Source organism: Eublepharis macularius, chromosome 1, assembly GCF_028583425.1.
Source record: "Eublepharis macularius isolate TG4126 chromosome 1, MPM_Emac_v1.0, whole genome shotgun sequence".
Classification (NCBI taxonomy): Eukaryota; Metazoa; Chordata; class Lepidosauria; order Squamata; family Eublepharidae; genus Eublepharis; species Eublepharis macularius.
This window is the reverse complement of record NC_072790.1, coordinates 165,521,893-165,545,311: the sequence shown is the minus strand read 5'-3', so window position 1 is coordinate 165,545,311 and position 23,419 is coordinate 165,521,893. Positions and strand designations below refer to the sequence as shown.

The 23,419-nt window shown below is 37.5% G+C and overlaps 1 protein-coding gene across 2 annotated transcripts in view; it reads right to left on the bottom strand.

Moving 5' to 3' along the window:
• BIRC6 (baculoviral IAP repeat containing 6) overlaps window positions 1-23,419 on the bottom strand; it is a 330,219-nt gene that overhangs the window by 84,172 nt on the left and 222,628 nt on the right. For both annotated transcript variants that reach the window (XM_054976787.1, XM_054976793.1), the window contains exons 58-65: window positions 22,981-23,112; window positions 22,104-22,271; window positions 19,642-19,815; window positions 18,699-18,895; window positions 16,521-16,821; window positions 14,157-14,374; window positions 12,246-12,410; window positions 11,329-11,497 (exon numbers count right to left, since the gene is read on the bottom strand). In XM_054976787.1, the coding sequence (XP_054832762.1) occupies window positions 11,329-11,497; window positions 12,246-12,410; window positions 14,157-14,374; window positions 16,521-16,821; window positions 18,699-18,895; window positions 19,642-19,815; window positions 22,104-22,271; window positions 22,981-23,112 (1,524 nt within the window). The remainder of the gene's footprint in view (window positions 1-11,328; window positions 11,498-12,245; window positions 12,411-14,156; window positions 14,375-16,520; window positions 16,822-18,698; window positions 18,896-19,641; window positions 19,816-22,103; window positions 22,272-22,980; window positions 23,113-23,419) is intronic.

Genomic DNA, 23,419 nt, shown 5'->3' with positions numbered 1-23,419 from the left:
ATTATTTGTTTACTTCATTTAAACTCCACCTTTCTCTACAATGCAGACCCAAAACAGCTTACATAATTCTCCTCTGCTCTATTTTATCCTCACAACCACCATGCAAGGTAGGGTTAAGATGAATGTGTGTGACTGACCCAAGGTTACTCAGTGTACTTCCTTGGCAGAATGGGGATTTGAATACAGGTCTCCTAGATCCTAGTCTGAAACTATAACCATTACACCATACTGACTTTGTTGAACAGTAACAATCAACAGGGTATATTGTCGGAGACTTTCACGGTCGGAGAACAATGGTTATTGTGGATTTTCCAGGCTGCACTGCCGTGGTCTTGGCATTGTAGTTCCTGATGTTTCGCCAGCAGCTGTGACTGGCATCTTCAGAGGTGTAGCACCGAAAGACAGGGATCTCTCAGTGTCAAACTGTGTTGGAATGTTTCCTCCCCATAGAGGTGTTCGATATATTGTCGGAGGCTTTCATGGCCGGAGAACGATGGTGGTTGTGGATTTTCCGGGCCGTATTGCCGTGGTCTTGGCATTGTAGTTGCTGACGTTTCGCCAGCAGCTGTGACTGGCATCTTCAGAGGTGTAGCACCAAAAGACAGGGATCTGTGTCAAACTCAGTTCGACACTGAGAGATCCCTGTCTTTCGGTGCTACACCTCTGAAGATGCCAGTCACAGCTGCTGGCGAAACGTCAGGAACTACAATGCCAAGACCACGGCAATACAGCCCGGAAAATCTACAACAACCATCAATCAACAGGGTCTTTGAGTCACAGAAGTCATGTGGTAGCAAGTCACCTGGTGGTTGCTGCTGGGTTTGGCCCCAATCAATTCTCCCTCAAGGGCCCAAACTAACCATGAAAAGGACCCTGACCCCGCCCCAGCTTTTTACTAACATAAGCCAGGGCTTGAACCCTGGCATTACTGTTGTTGCTTAACAATGGCCACTGAAGTCTCAGAAGGCATTTGTTTTTTATAGCTACAGGTACTGCCTATATTATTTGGGGTTTTTAACCCCTCTGTTTTTTCACTCAGCATTATAATTTTTTTCCTGAAAATGTGGGGCTTTTCTCAGGTTTGTAGAAAAAAATCTGTCTAGTATCTTCATCTCCCTCCATCCTCTTCTCTACGATGCAGACCTAAAGCAGTTCACATCATTCTCCTCTCCTCCATTATATCCTCCAAACCATCTTATGAGATGGGTTAGACTGAATGCGTATGACTGGTCCAAGGTCACTCGGTGAGTTTTCTTAGTAGAGTGGGGATTTAGGCCCTCCAGATATCCACAGATTGGGCCATGTAGAGAATTAGATATATTGATGATTTAGCATTAATTCTTAATGGTGAAAGTAGCACCATTATTTCAAGCTTACCAAATGATGAATTACTAAACTGACCATTCTGATAAAGCATACAATCATCTAGGTACAAGAGATCCTGGTGAGGCTGGATGCATTTGTTTAGTTGTTATAAAAACACATGGCTTCTAGCAAAAATATGGTTTCTGGCAAATTAACCAAATATCTCTATTTTTGGTAATATTTTGCTTCTGAAAATTACATACATTTTTCATAGTTTTATTTTACAGCTATAAATCACATACAGATCAAACTGGGGACAACTTCAGCATTTGGTCCAAAATTATTAAGCATCTTTGCTTTAAACAGTAGCAAGGTATGACTCATTTAAAGTCTGTCTCAATATCACCTCATTGCTTTCAGAAAAATATGTCTTAATATATTAATCCCAAGTGAAGTTAAGTAGCAATAATTTCATTAATATTTGTAATATACTACTTTACATTAAAGGAGACTACTATTACTAACACCAACTGAAAATATGACATCTCCAATGTATTATTTATAACACTCCTTAACAAATCTTAAATTGCAGCTGTATTTAAAATGTGCATATACCTTTTTAAGGCTAGTATTGCCTTTAAAAAGAAAATCCAAGTACATACAATATTTACCTAGGAGGAGGTAATAAAATGATATTTTGGAAATTAAAACAATGTCCACAGAAAGTATGCACCTGTAAAAAGTAGAACCCATTTAAGCATCATCGATGATGTTCGTAAACACTGCCTTAATATGACACTATGTATTTGTAAGTGAATAATGAAATACCTTTCCGTGACAAACAGTTGCAAAAGGTAATTGTAATTACTCAGCTGTTATCTGAGCAAGTGTTGCATAAGTTCAGCACAACAACATGCAACCACCCATATTGTAATTCATATACTGAAGGATTTCAAATTATTAACTCCTGCAATAGTAGACTGGGAACATTTCTTTTAAAAAAAAGATGAATATTAAAAAGGTAATTTTCCATCCTGAACCAGCCTACAAAAAGCAACAGAATGGAATAAAAACACTAACTCCCAGCAACTCTGTTTCAGCTCAAATTCTTTAGGTTACTATTTGTCACTCAGCCCTTTGTCAGAAAAACCCAACACACACTTAACTTGGCTTTATTCTATTCAGCACACTTTCACAGTTGTCACTGGGTTAAAATGTGCTTAGCCTGACAATGAAACAGCAGCAGCATTGCAAATTGTTATGCAACTCAGTGTCTGCAAGGGTGACTTGTAGCTTGTTCTTTATTCAGCAAGTGCCAACTGTATGTTTAATCAATGTCAGCACTCACTACAGTGTGCAACTGAAGTGACTGTCATTCCACTCCTCATATTTGACTGGCTGCTAAGTTATGCAACGCTCCAAAGACTGCTTTGGAATCATTTGTCAGATGTTTTGAATGTAGGTGTACAACACTCCTAACCCCACAGCGTGCACACACACAAAGAACGGTGCTTTTTCTGGAGAAAATTATTAACAAATGAACTCTGCTACCATCTGGATTTACAACACACCGACATGAGAAAAATATCTTCTTCAGGGTTCACAAGATGCAGAGCATGTTAAATGATAATTTAACTGGAATGTCTTGGGAAACAGCTACATACACTGGAGAAGCACCAGATTTTTACCTGCAAGACTGAATGGCATATTCAATGTCAGCACAGAAAATGTCTCATCTTATGGAAGAAAGAAAGACTTAAAAAGAGAACAAACATACAAACATGCTTCGGATATGCAGAGCAGGGCTTTGTTTCCCAACGATTAATCATTTCAGTGGATAACCGAAATAAGGCCTGCATCTGTTGGAAGATTTTGTAACCGTTACTGCGTCCTCATCTTAATTCATCAAGGAATTGTTCATGCATGTATACAATCTCTGCTCTGAGTGAACAGAACAGCCCTCCATGAAGATAAGGCTGTTTCTCCACTGCAGTGAGGAGTAAGCAGCATGTCTGATGAGATTTTATTCCTGATGCAATGTAGGGTAAGACAAGCTTTAAACAAGTCTTTATGCAAAAACAATTTATTAATTGTGATTTCTACTAGCATTCTGTTTTTATAACAAGCAAAAGAAAGCCAAATCCCATGATACTTCAGGTGATAAGAAAACTGCCGTAACATATAATGCCTTTCTGAATGTTAAGTATGTAAACTAGCACGTCTGCTAGATGTTAAATTCTGATTAGATTTATGAACAGAATTTTTCATTGGCAATGTTTAAATGCAGCAGACAACAAGCACCCTATACCAATATTCAAGTAAACTGTCTACATATTTGATGCAAATGCTGTTGTATTTTGATGCCACAAAAGAGAGAATGTATACTCACAGAAGGGTTGATAAATCATATTAACAGCAAGATTTTAAAACCACTTACAGCTGCTGATATACTACTTTCTGTAGATATACTGCATTTGAACAACTGTATAGCTAAAATGTTTCCTTCCAGGACTGCATTTTGTAAATTTTCATATATTATACAAATATTCAACAGTTAGGGGTATTATCTTTCTCACAGAGTTATGGATGTACAGACACACAGACTCATATGGAAGACCAACCAATTCATGACTATCAGATGAGAATGTGCACCTCAGTTACCTTCAATATTCCATCATAAACATCTGGGTACTTTTGGCATCTCAACATGGCTGTTCTTTGAGCCGTATTTTGTATCAACTTTGTTTTAACACAGGAAATGCAGTGTTGTTAAAATAGGATACGGGTTGCAAAAATATTAATGAAACTGGTTATTTAAACCAAATCCCACAAATTTAAATCTCTCTGCAATATACTCTAAGTAGTTTGAATTAATTTTTTTGTTCTTTTCAGCCAGATGCCGGAACACTGGTGAAGATAGTTGCAGGAAAAATGAGGAGCTCTGCCATCACTACACTAGAAGATGTAAAAAAGCAGGAAGAGAGTGAAGAAAAGGAAGAATCTGTTTTAGCTCTGTTGGGAATAATTGGAACAGTACTGAACCTATTTGTGATTGTTTTTGTGTACATCTACACAACACTTTGATGTTTTTACCATAACTCTGAGCATACAGTGGAAGAGACCAGCAATGGCAAGACAGATTTTTGAACACTACTCAACAGGACACAGAGCCTCAAAAGATCAAACACATTCCAGAGTGAAGTGCCTAGTTAGAGGCACTGTACCAGTGACCGCAAAATGCGATCCCAGCTGCGTTTAATTATGTAAATGAAGTTAAATATTCAACTTCTCACTGATGAAGCTCCGATGAAAATGCATATTCAACTTCTCATTGATGAAAATGCATATGGTATTTGCTGCCAATGAATATGCAAAATATTAATATAAACAAATCAAAACACAATAGATAATGGTGCCCATAAGATCTTCCTACAAAAAGTTTTATTTTCTTGATCTCCTTTATGCTTTTGGATTTCTGACTATGTACCTCTGTATAGACGACAACTAGAGAGGGAAAGGAACCTAGTTCATTTTTAAACCATCAATAGGAGTTAAAATTTACAAAATTGTATAGTTAAGTATAGAAAGAAGAGCACTGTTAAGTACTGTATTATGAGCAAATAAAATTTTAATTGACTATCTTCTGCAACACCTTTAAGTCTCATGCTGCTAATAGTTTTGTCAGATACTTTTGCCTTTCAATAACTTGTAAAACAAATACTGAAAACTAGTATTTAAAAAATGAGTTCTATATTATTAAATATTAACCTAACATGACATTTGGCATGAATGTTGATTTAGAAAAGAAACATACTGGAAGTTATGGCCTAAAGGTTGAGAAAAAAAACTTAAGCCATTTTAGTATTATTCTGGTTCCAAGTTGTTTATCATTCATGGCTCAGATTCTGTATTATCTCTAACACATTTATTTACAATCCTATTATCCATCTATTTGTACACATTTACTCAAAAAAGTATTTGACACTTTTGAGGAAGCATACAAACCTATGCTCTGGTAAATATGTAAACAACTCTAATTTTTCTGATTCTACTTGCAAAGCCAAGGTTTTTTTTCAAAAGCTATGTTTTATACTGCTATGTTCTCTTCTACTTGCAGATGCTTTAAAAGGTTTCCAATTGGAACTTTGGTGCTTCTGCTTCAACTTCTAAAAAAAAAATCACATCTGAATGCAGATTACCTTTGAAACCAGTGTATTTAAACACAAACCAGGAGCTTATTTTAAGTGTTTTTTTTAAAAAAGCAATATTAGAATAAAGTGTAGGTATGGAAATATAATAAGGCAGATATCCTCTACTACTATGTAAACTTTTACATAGCATTTTCATTACAAAGGCATGAGGTAAATCATTTACAGATGAGGACCTGAAATCTGGAGACTGAGGTGGGCTGGCCACAAGTGTACCAGATTCAAGCCCATTTTTCTATTCAATAGACTACACATTAATTTCAACCATTTATTGCTAACAGCTATTGTTTGGGACATTAGCCAGGGGCTTGGCGATATAAAGGGATTGAGGAACTTTACTTCCTTGGCATATAATAGAGAGGCCCGTTTGGCATTATGTCAGGAAAAGAGAAGAGAGAAGAAGCCCCTGGAAGAAGACACAACAGAAGGTGAACAGAAAGAGTCCAGAAGAGATCAATTCTAATCAGAATAAAAGAAATGAGCATAAGAACACAAGAATGCAACACAGCGGTGTGTTAGAAATGAAGAACAGGTAGGCATATAAATTTCCCAAATAAATAAATATAAACTGAAGAAGCTGAGGATACGACAGCATAACTTTATGCTTCTATGGGCTTCAGCAAGCCAATTTCCTCATTTCTTTCTACTTTCCCCTTTTTGCCTGACTCGGCTGCTATCAGCATTCTATGTCAGTCCTTGAACTAGTTTTGGATTCCTCCTCTTTTTTTCTTGGCTAATTTTCAAAGCCATACCTTTTCTGCATAACTGGGGAGTCCTCTGAGCAGATACCCCTAGCCTATCTGTGGATGGGTAGGTTTCGCGGCTTTTATAGTTGGCACAGGCAATGCACTACTATTAACATGTGCCATCAACTTATGCCATCAATTTGCTTCACAACTTATGGCGACCCTATGAATTAATGACCTCCGAAAGGTCCTATCATTAATGACTTTGCTCAGGTCTGATTCAATCCATCTCATGCTGGTCTTCCTCTCTTTGTACTGCCTTCAATTTTTCGTAGAATTATTTTTTCAAGCAAGTCTAGTCCTCTCATGATGCGACCAAAGTACAATTACTTTGGTTCAATCATTTTAGCTACTAGGGGAGATTCAGGCTTGATTTGATCAAAAACTTACTTATTTGTCTTTTTGGCATTCCACAGTATCTGTAAAACTTTCCTACTATTAGATATAGTAAATAATATGAAATCAGAAACACAAAAGGCAGGAAATGATGAAATCTAAAACCCCAGAACACAAAGCACCTTTTATTAGGACTAATCAAATTATATGTAACAATTTGTAAGTTTTCAAGTTCACCAGAACTTTTCCTCAGGCTGGATAGTAGAAAAAATTAAAAAATGTTTTAACACAGGAAAATTGCTCAAGACATTATGGCGAGTTCTGTTCAAGCCTGCACTGTGGGTTAGATGCAGAGCTTCTTGAAATGGTGTTGGCTTCAAGTTACATCTAGATCTTTCGGGATACGGTGAAGATATGAACAAAAAGATTAAGGGCACACAAAGAAATAGATTAGAAATTTCCCTAAGGAAATGTGCTGGTATGTACCAGCATTAAAATTTTATGATCCCAGTATTAGAGGTTTAAGACAGCATAACTGAAAGGCTAATTTTTTAATTAAAACATAGATTAGCCCAAGAATTTAGAATATTTCTTAGCCACCTCTTCAGAAATATTGCTGTTTTGTGCAATTAAAAAGAATACTCCTGGATTACATCAAAGATCCACTATTATAGAATTTTGTTTCCCACAGGAGTTAACCAGATACCCTCAGGAACCTCACAAGCAGGACATAAAAACAGCCATTTTCTGCTGGTGTATTACTCCCCTGCCCCAAAGATGCAAGCTGTTTGACATGGGTTTGACTGAGACCTATAAAAAGATGTACACACATATTTATATTTATTAAATTGATTCTTGTATTAATCTGAGAGTTTTTAAAGAGCTAACATCTGTCAAGATAGATAGCAATACACAGGAAGAATGGATACTGCTATATGAAGTTTAATCAGATAGGGTACAGCAGTCTATTTCTATCACTATAATCTGATTTCTTCTTCAGCAACTAAACTTTTAGCAGAAATTTCCATATTTGAAATGCATTTTCTACAATTAAAAGAAGCTTTTTATTTTACCAAGTCTTGTGGATATCCATTTTAAGAAAGAAATTTAAATACATTCTAAATTAGAGCAAAAAAGGTATGTTTGGTGAAATTTATCAATACGATAAAGAAGGTTTGGTGTGGCACATAACGGAAGGTGCCTGCTTGTATGTAACTTGGATCATTTAGGGCTATACAGATCTGAATGGAGTTCCAAAGCAAAATGGAGTGACATGATTTGACTTCAGAATGAAGGTAGTGTTATGTTTCTAAAGAAACAAATGTTAAGTTTAAAATAGGAGTTGCCAAGATATGACAATAGCTATTCCCTTTCTCTTCTGTGCCAGAACTCCACTATTATTACTAGCAAGAAACTCGTGTAAAGGCATCTGCAACGCAAAAGTAGCAATTTTCAAACTTCCACAATTCTCACTGCAGTTTCAATATATACAGCATCCACATTCACTGCTTTTGTTAAGCCCTATGAATAGGACATATTTTCCTCAGTTTAAACAGTAGTAGTAAAAACATGTGACCATTTATCTGGACATTGTGTCAGAAACTTGTAGATGAAATGAAAGCATTGTAAATGTGTTCTGGTTAGCATGTCGGTTGAACTAGTGACACCAAATAAATGGAACACACATGTTAAACATGGGGATCTTTTAGGATATTTCAGCTGAACTTAAAAAGAACAGTGCCCTACAACTAAACAAGAAGGAATGAATAATAATGCTAATTTATAATTTAGGAAAACAGACTTTGATTAATTTGTTCAATTAATCGATTAAGCTATTTATAGAAATGGCCCATCACTTTACTGGGCAGGCATTTAGAAATTATTGCTGCAATAAACTGATGCCAGCTACAGACCAGAAATTGTAATTTTTTTTAAGCAACTGGGTTGCTATGCTAAGTTAACCAAAGGCAGTTCTTTCAGATAAATTTTTTTAACCACAGTAGTGTGGGCATTAAATGTAGCCTGCTCATCTGATGCAGATGTGACTAACAGACACTCATTAAGTACAGTGGTTTGGAATCAGACAAACACTACCATTCCTTTCCTGTTGCAATCTTCTGTGCCAGCCAAAGACATTGGAGGGTTAGGGAATTCTTGGGAATGGCATCAGATGCCATGCAGGGAGCTGTAGTGGGAAGGAGAAACTGGTTGTCCTTCCAGTTCTTGCATGAGTGGAGCCTTTCTGCACAAGGGTTGGGGGTGATTCTTTTGCGCAAATTCCTGCAGTTTTGTGTCTCATGCCATTACTGATGTTTCCCAAGCCACAGCAACTTTTTAGGGGGCTGCAGCAGGACAGGCAAGGTAGCAAAGATTCATTCCACAAGCAGAATTCTGCTTGCATTTTTCTGGATCCAAAACAGTAAGATGTCTCAGAAAAGATACTTGTAATAGAAGCAATGTAAATGTAAATGGTATCAGTTATGAACATTCAAAATAATGCCACTGTAACTGCATTTTTACTTTTTTATGAATAGCATCTGAATGCAAAATAAATGTAGAAAATAATGGAGTTTTAAAAAACTGAAATAGCAAGAGGATGCAGCATGTGGAAGAAAATCTGCATGGGTTAATTAATCCTATCAAAATGTGTTTCTGATACAGTAAAATCCCATTAAAATTTTATTTAAAGCCATATATATCAGATACAAAAATATATAAACTTTAAAAGTAGAGTCTTTTAAACTGATGCAAAACTGCTGACTGGACTCTGAACAGCCTTCTTTAATAGAGCGTACAAAGGGGAAAACAAAAATGCTGTAACCGGAAGCATGCTTAATTGCCAATTATGTGAGAAACAAAGGCAACATGCTTTAGGATCAGACTGTAACATATAGCAGAAGCTCAAGATTGTATATTAGATAGATTACTCACTTTAAGTGAAATATTTATCACTGCCAGGCATAAAGTGGAAATGGGACACACTCTTGAAACATACTGATTAGGGACTAACTGCAAATGCTTTTGGCTAAAATACACTAGTGTTAAGTATTCTGTAACAATTACAAGTGAAGCATGGAGCAAACTGAAAAAAAACTGAAAGAAAACTGCAGCAAATAAGCACACAAACATAAATAAATTTTAAAAGCAGGTAGAGATTCTTGGCAAAAGGCTCAGGAGAAGACAAAAAGTTTTCCGGATCCTTAACAGTCAGCCTCAAAAACAGCAAAACACACTATTATGATTGTACATAAGCAGAGAATGTTGATGCTAGGTACATATGATTCAATGACAAGTTCTGTTCTGAAGTGAATGAATATAATCAAGGCTACTAGACTCAGCAGAAAACTGGTTCTCTTCGGGATAAAAGAAGGCTAGAAAATAATGTAAATAAAAGATTAGAGCTATGTATGCTGGCTGAATTTGGCTCTAGCATTAGAGGATTCTGAGCGTGAACCAGTATTTTCTGGGCGCACAAAAACTTATCTGAACTGATGCACACCGCTAGCTTTGCTTGGGATAGGCAGTAGAAAAACCTTCCTGAAGAAGGCCATTAATAGCAAGGCCAATTAGTACTTCTAGCTTTGAACAGACCTTTACGGTACAAATATTTTACTTAATTAGATTTTCATCTCACTCTACCCCAAAGCTGAGAATGGCTTGTTAGTCCCTTCCTAGAAGCTGCTAAAGCTCCAATTGTTACACACTAGTTATTTATTCAAAACATTTATATCTCACCTCTCTACAAACTACAATTGAAGCAATACAGTAACACTAAGTTGAATAAATAGTAGTACCATCCATCACATCAACACTGAAAACCAATTCAAATCAAAACCATCTGCACATGCATACATCAGATTAATATGTTATAAAGACTGTGAAACTCACATTAAGATGATGCTAAAACATAAGCATGAAATTATCTAGTGAGTACAGGATAGGTTGGCGTACCCTTCCCTATCTCCCTCCTCCACTCTGTCAGACTGCATCCCTCAACACTTCTGAATGCCCTCAAGCGCCTTGCAGACTTTATTTGCCCAACAGTGGCTTAAACATCTGCGAACTTGTAACTGATTTCAAGTTTACTGAGTTGCAACTGACAAATCAGTCCTATCTCTATAAAGCAGCTGTAGAATTAACATATATATACAAATATAAAGACAGCAGCTGAATGCTTTATCTCATGAGAAATTTTTTAAATTTATTCTCTTTTAAACACACAAGTAATAACCAAAATAACCCTATGCTAAAGAGCCTTGGTGCATAGAGAGAAACTTTCCCGTTTTTATTTCTAACTGCAACTTCTTGCATAGTTGGACAGTATCTAAAAGGTGCCCAGTCTTCAAGAACAGACTTGCAGGGCAGCAAATATATAACCTTCTGACAGAGCCTTCCTTATTCTACAGCAATTCTAGGCTAGAGACTGGATCCTGCTACCACTTAGTACTTAATATGCAGTACTCCCGGATGTTTTCTGTGCTTACCACTGCATAATCTTGAATGGTACACGTGATCATTTTACATAATAGTTTCAAAGATAGAAAAGAGCGCTACTATCAAAATCATATTTATCTTTCTTCCCTTCAGTCAAAGACATTTTGCTTCAAGCTTCTAAAATTTCTTACACAAACTTTAAATGTTACGTTTGAACTTGGCGGACTTTTTTGAACCAACTTGCATAAATTTCTAATTTTACAACCTGCAGTTTTAGAGAACAAAGAACAACACACTACCTGAATCATTACGGAGATAAGATGACATTGCCGGAATAAGACACGATTGACTAAGTAGTTCTAGCAGAACAGATGGAAGGGCATTGCTGTTTTGTCCTCTGCTTTCATGACTGGATTGGATGTCTCCATTTGATGTGCTGCCTGCAGAATTTATGTAGCTAGCCAAAACCTGAAAGTTTGAAAGTCACATATCAAAATTATATTAATAGTGAAAACATCTATTGTCCATACATAAGTGATTGCAGAAAATGAGGTGATAGATTATTATTCAAGCTTTCTTCATGAAGCATGCCAAATATCTGAAACTAAAATTGTAAAAACTTTTCAGTTACTAAGCCAAACATTTAAAAATTGAACAAACTTTGCAAGTATCCTCCTTTATTAGACAGTTGTAAAGATGATATTTAAGAATTGGTACTGCAAAAAGAAACTTAAAAACAACATCTGATTTAATTAAAACTGTAAATTGGTAGTTCACACTGTGAAAGCAATCTCAAAAAACATCCAAGAACCACCAGAACTTTGGCTTTTTTTTCAGCAATGAAACAACAGCATATACATACGCACACACAACCAGCAAATGCTGAACATGTCATTCCCCCAAATGCTGTAAATTTTACTCCTCTCACCCACAAAAAACAGGTCCCTGTGTTGTATCAGGAATTACTTTTTAAACTTTCAAAAGTGGCTTGTCATGCAGCAAAAGGGGCTTCCGTCTGAAAGAAAAGCCACAATGAAGCCCAGTGACACAAAAAAAGATACTCTGAACACCACTGAGGCAAGTACCTGACAACCAGACAGAACACAATGCCAGGGGACAATAAGCTATTTTACAACTAAGTAGTCTATGGACTAAAAATTTACTCAACTTGTAATTAAAACCAATGTTGGTAGTCTGAATGAATATTGTACAGTACCTGTAACAGACAAGTGACATGCTCTTCCTCCAGCCTTTGTTTGGTCAAAGCTTGTTCTACATCCCATCCAGAAGCGGTGGAACCAGTTCCAAATCCAGTGCCTTTAGCCCAGTAAAGCTGCTGTTCTTCAGTTGCAGCACTATTATGTGTGCTAGACACCTGTGGCTAATAAAATGAATACAGGTCATCTGACTGGGATTAGCTTAGTTTTAATATTTTTGAGTCAGAAGTAGATGTATATCCTATGAAATAGACTTCTTGAGTCATCATGAATGCTAAGTAATAAACAATGTTGCAAGACAGACATGTTCAACTCTCATCCTCAGTGCCAAATTATGTGATGAGACCTGATAGAACAAGCTAAGCACCCTGCTTCTTTGAAAGGACCATACAACTAGAGAGAACTGTAGATTTCATGCTAAGTCTCACTTAATAGTCACAGTGCATTATGGATTACATGCAATGTGCAAAAACTGTATCTGCTTTCTTGTTCAGGTCAAGCTGTACTTAGCATAAAACAGGTGGATCTGGAGTTCATGGTAAACCCAAATTCTGGAACCACAATTTGGAGATCTGTACATACTTTGTTAAATTCCCTTTTCTGGTTAAGGAACTAAATGCATTTTTGGATTTTATTTTTTCACAGAAATTGATTTAAAAATTTGAAATGGCAAAAAGCAATGAATGAAGCAAAATTCTGCATCAGAATCACCAGTGTCAACTGCTAATCGTTGGGGGAGGGGTGATTTTAGCACTTTCCCCTTCATACTGCAGACTCCCACTTAGCCCCTCCCCAAACCACTGTTCCTGAAGGTCCCCTGACCCTCCCAAACAAAATTTCAGGGAGAGCTCCAGAGGCTGCAGTAGGAATGGGGGGAGGATGATGACAGGGAAGTCCCAATTTGCCAGCTGCATTCCACTGGTGATAGTTTGGATCCAGTCCAACATTTTGAAACAGATTGGAGAGTTGTCTTAATCAGTTTTATGAAAGTGTTCATATAGCCCATTTAGCTGCAAACCTACAGTGTATTTATTCAGGCTCCAACAAAGAATTTGGAAGATTAGGTTCATAACATCTGAACTGTCTCATTATGGTCACAGGCTAAAACAACCAGCATGTTGCATAGCATATAACTGATAAAAAAGTTGGACCACTTTCTTGGATTGATTCTTCATTCTTGGAACAAAGCCAAAGCTGGCATCTAGTCAACTAGTTTCAGGCCACTATGCTCATTGTAAAGCACACAGTGCCTATGCAAACATCATCTACAAAAATTGTAGTCGAACAGATTTCTTAAGATTGGGCCAAAAAACATTGGTTAGAGATTTAAGGAAGCTGGGACAGGCACTTCAGGATATGATAGACGGCTCAAACATTATATATGGTGACAAGGGATAAAGTAAGAATTGCAATAAGGTTCAAAGAACCTGCTGAGAATGCTTCCTGTTGACAGCTTCATTTAGTAAAATAATCCTCCAGTGAGAACATTACTGTGAGAGGCTATTTCTGTATCATCTGTTCTATCCATTCAACTCTTCTGGACCACTGAACAAAACAAGTATTATTTTAAGTAATGGGCAGCATTTTGAAGCCCAATGCAGTATTCTTATACATATATTATGTTTCACTAAAGACTTATACAAAGTACGCCTGTATAGTACCTATATATTGTTAGAAACAGAAGGCTGTTTATAGAATGCATTTTCCACTTGTGTCATAGCCTAAAGGCAGTATCTTCTAAAACTAATTTCCATAAGGCAAGGGTGCATTTGAGTAATATGTTAGTACTAAAAATCTGATATTAGCAGCTTAACAGTGGGGAAGAGGAAGACAGGGGCTTGCTCAAAAGTGACACTCTTCTAATTTTAGAAACTATATTACTAAGCTAATGAATCTGAAAGATAACTGACCTCTGCTTGGTTGGGACTAGAATTGGGGACTCTTGGAGCATGGTGACTAAGAGCTGACAGACAGGCAAGGATGAGATGTATTGCTCCAATTTCTAGTGCCATCCTCCTAAGGAGGACTCCATCGTCAGTAGTCAAAGGAGTGGTACTAAACAAACTGCGCAGCACGTGAAATGGAAGGGTTGGCAGCACATTAGCTGAAGGAGATTGTAGAATGTGACCTAGATGAAGAAAAAATACACGTTGAGTATTCATCACATAAGGAGTTAGTATGCTGCAGCTTCAAATACATTACAAATACCTTCGGCTTTTAAAAATTATTTCTTTTTATTTGAAACTTCTTTCTACATGCAGGTAAGAATGACTATAGATACACGATTCAACTTCCAGTATGGACTTGATTCAGAACACAATATTAATGTTCTTAAAAAGGACACAATAATATGGAAAGCTTATTCATTAACCCTACTGAATTATTTGTTATTTGATTTGAAGCTTGTTCCTTCTAGATTTTAATAAACTTACTGTTTGTAATGAATGCACTAAACAGTGGCTCACTCTTACTCCATTCTTTCACAGTATTATGATCTGGATAATATGTTCTAAACTTTCAGAGTAGTTTATGAAGTTTGCCTCACTACAGAAAGTTCAACATATTCCTTTCTAGATTTCAAATTCTATTAATGTAAGGGAACTTAAGAGGCATTACAGGCTGTATTTCTGTATCTTCATTTTATAAACACAACTGGAACAAACAGACTCTTCCTGTATAAATTATCAGCCTTAACACAAAAGATTTGTTCCTGCTTGAAAGGAATACACTGAAACCATCATGGAAGTGTATCAAAACTTCCACCATTGAATATGAAGAACACTTTGTATGCTGGCATACAAAATACCCTGTAGGCTTGCATGTCCCCTCTCCCAGCAAATTCCCTGCTCTTTTTTGGGAAATAACTATGGTATTACATCTATTCAGAGTTTAATAATAATCTTGTACAGCTTTAAACTAGAGTTAAAACCATCTGCTTTGCAAAACCTAAAGATAACCATGACTGCAGTACTTCTGTTTAGATGCAACATCACACAGTACTTAACACTGAAAAGGGAAAGGGCAGGATTCATGCAGGAAGGAGAAAGAATGTATGAACCTAAGAGCTCTCCTGGCCACTTAGCAATGGTTTAGAGACTGGGAAAATATCACAATAGCACTGAGACTATCCAGAATATTATGCAACTTGAATTTGGGATGATAATTGATTTATCTGCAGAGAAGTCAAGGTACTTGGAAAATACTGTTATTTATTGATACTGTTTCGATAGGTCTTCAATCAGACCAATTCATGTCACATCTTTTCTATTATTTCTGATTCTGAAGTACAACAGTTAACATTTTTTAAAAAATTAGATTTGCTTGATTCTCATTCTACCAAGGAAATGCAAACCTTTCCAAATATGCATATCCAACACGTTGAAATACAAACAACATTGACATGCATGGGAAACACAAATATTGAACCATTGTCCTTACAGACCCACGTTCACACATCAGAAAAATTGTAAGAAGATGGAAAAAGATTCCCATTTACCGGTAATACAAATTTAGAAGTTATTCAAAGAGAATTTATATGATATGCATCAACATTTTCACATCGTATAAAAGGAGATTAGCAAAAAGCAGAATGACAGTGGTCAAGAAGGAAGGAAATGTTTTGATTGTAACCAAGGATTGCCTATTCACACCAATTATAAAGGTTATCTACCCAGAAACTGGTAACCTTGTGGGCTCAATTGTCTCCCACCCTGTGCATAACATAAGAAAAGTTGCAACACAAACCTAGGGAGAGGGAAGCAAAAGCAAAACAATCCAGATGCCAGCTAAGATTATTTTACCCTTTCTTATTGGTTCTGACAGCCTGTCTAAACTTGGGTAGATCCAGGTGAGAGCAATAAAAAATAAGAAATAAGCCAATGCATAATATTTAATCTCTGCAAGGCCATCAAGATCTGGTTTATTTAACAAGAAAGGACAGTGACTACCTCAAAACTAGTGTACCTGAGCAAAAAAGTTATTGCAGTTGATCAAGGTTCCACTGGAAGCCCTGGAAACAATGTTCGAAATTTTAAAAAATTAAAATTAATTCTGGTAGTCCTGATCAATATTTATCCTAAGCAATGAAGGAAGAATCAAAAGATCTGTCCATAAGGACCATTTTTTTCTTTCATATACTTTGGTTCTAAAGCCAGAAGAGATCAGGAATTCCACAAAAGCCAGTTCTATGTCTTGTCAAATACTTCCGAACTTGTATACTCAAAATAAATATTTAGTGGTAGTCCCCAAATATACTTAGTAGTTACAGTACATACTTCCTTCACCATCATCTGTAACTCCCAACACCAATCTAAGCAGACACTGGGCATGTTTCCTCTCTTTAAGTAGCACCTCAGCATAGCCTGGGAGGCGAAGAAATAATCCAAAAGCAGCCAAAGAATGAGCAGGTATGGGAGACATAGTTTGGACTGTTGATTTGATTGGTGGTGGTTCTGCGGCAATTGTTTCAGGGGCTTCATAAACCAGTTCTCCCGACTGTTCAATGGTAACCCATTCAAACTGATCACTGTCCTTCTGCTTCTCCTGGGTGGTGGATGTAACCACGGGAGCACTCACCTTCAGAAAGAAAAGAAGATGCTTAATACTGTTCTCTGAAGTAGCCTTTTAGAGTACTTTTTGTTACACATATTGTCACTAAATAGTCCTAGAGTAATCATTTAAAATATTCTTGATAATGAAATAACAAAAATACTTCAACATTCTCAAACTGTAACTCAGATGAATTTAGACAGGCAGATTATGACAAAGTTTGTCATGTAAGGAAATGATTAAATAATTATATATAAACAGTTATACTTTTTAAAATCTATTGTAGGAAAAGAGTTTAGGAGTGAGGATTTTCCAAGAATAATTACTTCCAGTATTAAAATTAATGAATAATTAATTTTAACACTATCTTATATATTAACTAATCACCACTTAAAACACTCTTAAATAAAACAAAAATGTAAAACAAACTTCTTATACTGATATAGAACATATTTTCCAGGCTTAGAATAAATTTTTAGATAGACTAGATTGCCTCATTTTTGGATTTTAGCTGTATGTCAATCCTACAGAGATGATTTCTGCTTTCAGCCCTAGTTGGGACCAGTCCACATGGGCAAATGTAGAATGCCAACCATTTTCCAGTGAAAAGTACTGCAGTGACACATCAACACATGAAGAACAATTTGCAGAGCCAGTGTCCTCAAACTAGTCTTGCCCCACTTTTACACAGATTCTGATTAAATTCTGTTTCAAGAGATTAAATATGCATTTGTGCTTGCCGAATGTAGTATCTGTACACAGCGTGGATATGAGCTGAATGAAAGAGAATCCTGCACTTTCACTCTGTTTTGTGTACTCGTCTACACACTTGCATCCTCATGCATTCTTTCTCTGACACCAAGTTCCAATACTAGAGACAAAAGCTTGTCAAAATGCAGTGACAGAAGTTTGAGAAAGACTGCTGGATGATGTATGAAGAACTTCTTTCTGAGTAATCATTTGAGACATTCAAATGCTTCCCTTTCTCTGTTTGTTGCCTGCTGTTTGACTGGCATATATACATGTCTACATACTCACCCCATTCTGCCTCCCTGCCCACAAAGCAACATTAAATTGGCCAGGCCTCTATCTTGTGCTGCCTTCCAACCAGCTGTTTCAATCACAAGCTGTGTGATGCAACCAGCCTGCAATGCCAAAGTAGACTAGCTTCCTGCCTTCCTACTGACATCAAAAAGTTACTGTGCACCCCTCTCCCCCATTTATATTTTACATTCTTTCTGGGCTTTATACCCATCAGTGCTTCTGAAGAAGCTGCGAATCACTGACCTAATGATTCATCCCAAGACTTGCTGCACACTGTATGCTGTCTTGTTAGGCACATGGCAATAGACTACCTAGCATGCAATATTTTCAATGCGCTACAGTTCATCATAATTCTCATTTTAAAGAACCAGAGACGGTTTCTTTCTTCCATCCTGCAGCTCATGGTGGCATGCTCAGGGTTCCCAAGCAGTCTCCCACCTAGGTAATGACTTCTTTAGTTTCAGCAAGTTCACTGTATCATTTACCTTCAGTAATACTCTAATAAACCTGAAGCAAATACTCTAAGACACTCACTGTGCACATAACCTCTCACGTATCTCTGTCTTAGCTAAGTTTCATTCAAGCAAAGTTCTGAAAATCACTAGCGTCTTTAAAGAGGACAGTTTAAAATACTGTGTCACACTTATTGATATGGTGTTTTTAAAATGTTAGAACTATATAGAACTTTAAACAAAAAAATAGAACATAAAAAGCCACTGAGCATAATGCAGCCAAAGTTCAATACATTAAAGCTGCAGTCATTTAAAAATGTGTAACCTGACAGCTATGACTTGAGGGCACTCTCTACCACCAACCTATGATTAAGCCAGCTTCACACACACACATATTCTTTTACTTACTTGTTGGATTACATCTGGGTACAGCATAGGAAGTCTTTCTGCAATGAGGGCCAACCCACCCATTCCGGCAAAAACTTGCAATGGAGACTGAATAGGACACACTTCAAGAAAGGATTCATCCAGGACTGCATCCATGCATTCTTCACCTGATGTGACTGCTTCATCTTCAGTACAAGATCCCAATAAATCAGTATGCTCTATATGCAGACCAAAAACCCAACAGAAAAAAATCTACATTGCTCAGTGAAATAATATATTTAAATATTAAACACATGCCCAAAGTAATCTAAAAATGAAGAGCTCTTAAATAAAAAATAAATGCACACAGGAGAGGGATGGTGGTAGGCCTGTCCCTCTGAGACAAACTCTAGCATAATTACATATGCCATGCAAGCTGGGCAAGCTGTGGGGGGCTTACCATCCCAGGATGTGCCTGAAAAATAGTGGAATTCCTTGCCCAACTAAAGAACAAGAATCCTGACACAAAACTGTGTATCCTTGACTCTGTACATGAAGTCTCTAAAAGCTGTCTGTTTCTGAGCAGAGGAGAAAGCAAGCACACATGAAGTTCAAATGTTTATTTCTTAAGTGCATGCTATATGCATGTGTAAGAACTTCATGCATGTGCATTTTTATGCCATACAACCAAGTATATTCTGATGTGAAATGACAAATAAACTTGGCATTTCCAAGCTGACTGAAAGACACTACTATAAAGTCATTGCTAAAAATACTAGGCACTACAGTAAAATTTCAAGGAACCATGACCACCTGGTGCCTTGGATTTGTCAATCCCCAACGTAGCCATTTTTAAAATTTTCATAGATATTTAAAGTATGTATATTCTCATTTACAAATAACGAGAAAAAAAATTGTAAAATCCTAAACAGGCTAAAGAAAATCAACAATAAAACCCAGAGCAGAGAGACAATTGTATGTATACCCTTTTCAGTATGGAGGCGCTTAAATGAATCTGTTTTTGAAAGGCTTGGGTCTGAGATCACTTTGGAGCCAAGTTTAACTGCCAAGTCTATGGATCGATATCCTTGAGGAAGTTTGCGATCATACAGCAAAGTCAGCAGTTGTGCAAGTGTCATCTCAGGTGGCAGAGGTTGACCTAAAGAACATTAACTAGGTTACTTCCAGCAGGTAGCCATGTGAGAAATTAATACTTAATAATTGTTAAGGTGAATGTACCATTGTTCAATTATTTTAAGGGATCTTTGTAAACTGTTCTAAAAACTGATGCCACAAATATTATACACAGAATGAAACATGGAATCCAATTTTGTTTATTTTTCTACATGTAATTTTGCAAACCACTTTTAGTAAACACATCTTTAGAAAGTACACACACACACACACACACACACACACACACACACACACACACATATTTACTTTCAATTTACATAAGATTATTTTGAAAACAAATTTTAACATACGTAACTTAGCTTAAATGTAAATTTTAAGAAAAACTAAATGTTAAAACTTATTAGATACACAGAAAACAAAAGCTACACTAGGGGTGCCAAGCCAGTGGCCAATATGTAAATAAAACAAATTATAGATAAAGCATAAAGAAAGCACAATTTCACAAGACTTAAAAATAACTCAAATTAAACACGTTTAATGATGAAATTTTACTAAAGATTCAAAATTTCTAGAAATGTTGAAGCCACAGGAAAAGTTTTTCTTCTCCAAAAAACCCAAGATTTGGGGGAAACTGATATATGTAACAGATACTTATGGAATTTAGAAGTATAAATGCCAAAATTTCAAATATACTTAAGACAGAGAATAGCAAACTGCTACACCCTGTGTTATCTTAGCACTTCTTAATTTTGAGAGGCGGGGGGGGGGGGTTGAAACTGAAAACAACTTGCAGTAAATAAAAGAAAGTGTATTTAGGGATGTGTGCTTCGGGTTTCTGATTCGGGAAAAATACCTGAGTCGGACCCGATTCGCAAAGATTTGGGATCTCCGAAACAGCCCCAGCATACCCAGGCCATTGTGGAAACCCCAAATCAAAGATTCCTGAAGCTATTTGTGTAGCTTTGGGAAGATTCGGGGCAAGGGGTTGAAGAAACATCCCTCTCCATGCCACTGTGCAGCAGGAGGGAGAGGGACATTTAAACCACCGATTAGCTTTTGTCGGGGTTTCCAACAAGCAGCTGAGTACAGCCTGCTGGGGTTTAAATTTCCTTCTCCGTGCTGCTGTACAGCGGCAGGAAGAGGGACATTTAAATCCCCGACTCAGCCACTTGTCAGGAGTTTCCCTGACAAGCGGCTGAGCACAGCCTGCCGGGGTTAAATGCCCTTCTCCCTGTTGCTGCTCAGCAGCAGGGAGAGAGGCATTTCACTCCCGACTCAGCCGCTTGTCAGGGGTTTCCCTGACAAGCGGCTGAATGCAGCCTGCAGGAGAGCAGGGGAGTCTTTGAAGGGAAGGAGGCTCCCCATGTTGCTTGCAAGTGGTGCAGGGAACCTCCTTCCCTTCAAAGTCTTCTCCTTTCCAGCTGTTGCAGGAAGGGGGGGGAGGTTCCCCATGCCGCTTGCAAGCCACGCGGGGAACCTTCTTCCCTTCAAAATCTCCCCCCTTCTTCCAGCTGGCTGGAAAGGGCCCTTCCGCACTTCACTTAATGTGGAGTTTAAAGGGATGTCCAAACCCCACCAAGCAGCTGATCTGCTCGGTAGGATCTGAACCCCCCCCCCCTCGCATCTTATTTCACCCGATGGAAGGGGAAGGGGGGGTTTCCTCCTTCCCCTCCCATCACTTGAAATAAGCGGGGGGGGAGGGGAGTGTTGTTTGTCAGTGTGCTCCAAATCTTTACTGAGCGCACCAAAGTGGGTCAAACAAGGGATTCCCGAAGCAACTTGCCACTTTGGGAACCCCTTATTACCGCCTTTTTTCTGCTTCAGGTTTTCCGAAGTGGGAAACCTGATTTTATTTCTTTTGCACACCCCTAACTGTATTTGGACAAAAACAATTTCTCAGTTACAATAGGACTAGGAATAGGAATATTGAGTTAACCTTTATAACAGTGAACACATTAAACTCTCCAATACCATATTATCATATGATATTAATTATGGATTAAATTAGTCACATTTAAACACATCCAAAGAAGTAGGAGGCAGTATATTGGTAATCTAGAGGTAGATGTATCTTTTTCTTCCACCCGCCCACCATATTGGTTAACAGACAGTAACAGAACATAATGTTATTTCAAGCTAGCAAACTGTCACTTCACTTTCAAAATGCAGTCAATGAATTTTCACTCCATTGTACAGAGTGGGTAGAATAAATACATGGATGGAGCCATCAGCATTTTATTTGCTTCAGGAGATTTAAACCATGTCAGAAAACAAACATGTCTCACCCCCCACCCCTCCCCGTGCAATTACCTGGTAGTAATTTATGGTAAAGGTGAAAAACAGGAACACTAATAGTTTTGCTGGATGCATCGCCTCCTGTAGAGGAACCGCCTACTTTATCTGCCATTACTCTGCCTCGTCTAGTTGGTGGACGAGGAGGCGTAGAGGACACAGCCCTTTTTGACTGTGACTTCAAACCTATTAAATAATATTTTAAGAACAGTAATATCAAATATACACATAAAAGCGCTTTATTCACACAGAATTCTACATGGTACAGTCTCAAGCTTGAAGAGATTTTAAACCATGTGACAGTCCTATTAGGGTTGCCAACTACAGGTTGGGAAAATCTTGAAGATTTTGGGGTGGAGCCTGGAGAGGGACCGCAGCAGGGTATACTGCAATAGAATCCACCCTCCAAAGCAGCCATTTTCTCCAGAGGAATGGATCTGGGGATCAGCTGCAATTCAGGAGATCTCCAGGTCCCACTTGGAGGTTGGCCACCCAAGTCCATATGCATGTAAGTTCTGGGTACAAATACAATTTCTTCTGGACCAATGTTTGACTAAGAATGTTTTTTAAAAGATGGTGGGCTGTGTGCAATTCTGCACTGATAAAGCCAAGCCCTTTGTCTTGTTATAATCATCCCGAGTTATATACTGCATTCATCATTTTATTTCAATGCATTGCATACTACTGTTTCCCAGTGTTCTGGCTACTTAGTGCAAAGGCAAGGTGGAGGTACAAGGAATGTTATTAGATTTTTTTTTTTTTTGCCACTTAACTCGCATACAATGGGACCCCATTCTGTTTACCCTTAGGCCAATTCTCCATCACCTTCCTCAAGATACCTGAATGCTTTAAATCAAAGATTTAAGATTTGAATTAAATCAAAGTGAACACATACCAGAAGCAACAACAACACTGTAATTGTCCTGAAACCCATTTTCTGCTTTAACTTTTTCTTTTTCTTCATAGTTCTTTTTTTCTTTGTCTTCTTTTTGTTCACTAATTAATTTTGCAGTTATACTAGGAGTATCTGAAGAACAAAATTTTACATGAAATGATGCTAAATAAAATCACTATTTGAATACATGTCCAATTTGTGTGAACGCTATAAAATAAGGATTGCACCAGTATAAGCTGGTTCACCCATCATTTCCATACTGGACACCACATTTACATAGCGGTGCAAAACTGCAGTGTATAGCTGACAGACAGCTGTGTGGACTGGGCCTGTGAGTTGGATCCAAATGTTTAGACCCTGGTATAAATTAAACAAGGCTGGGGCTTGTACAACATGGTGCTGCAATGGTCTGGTTCAATGTTGTGCAGGCTGAATATCT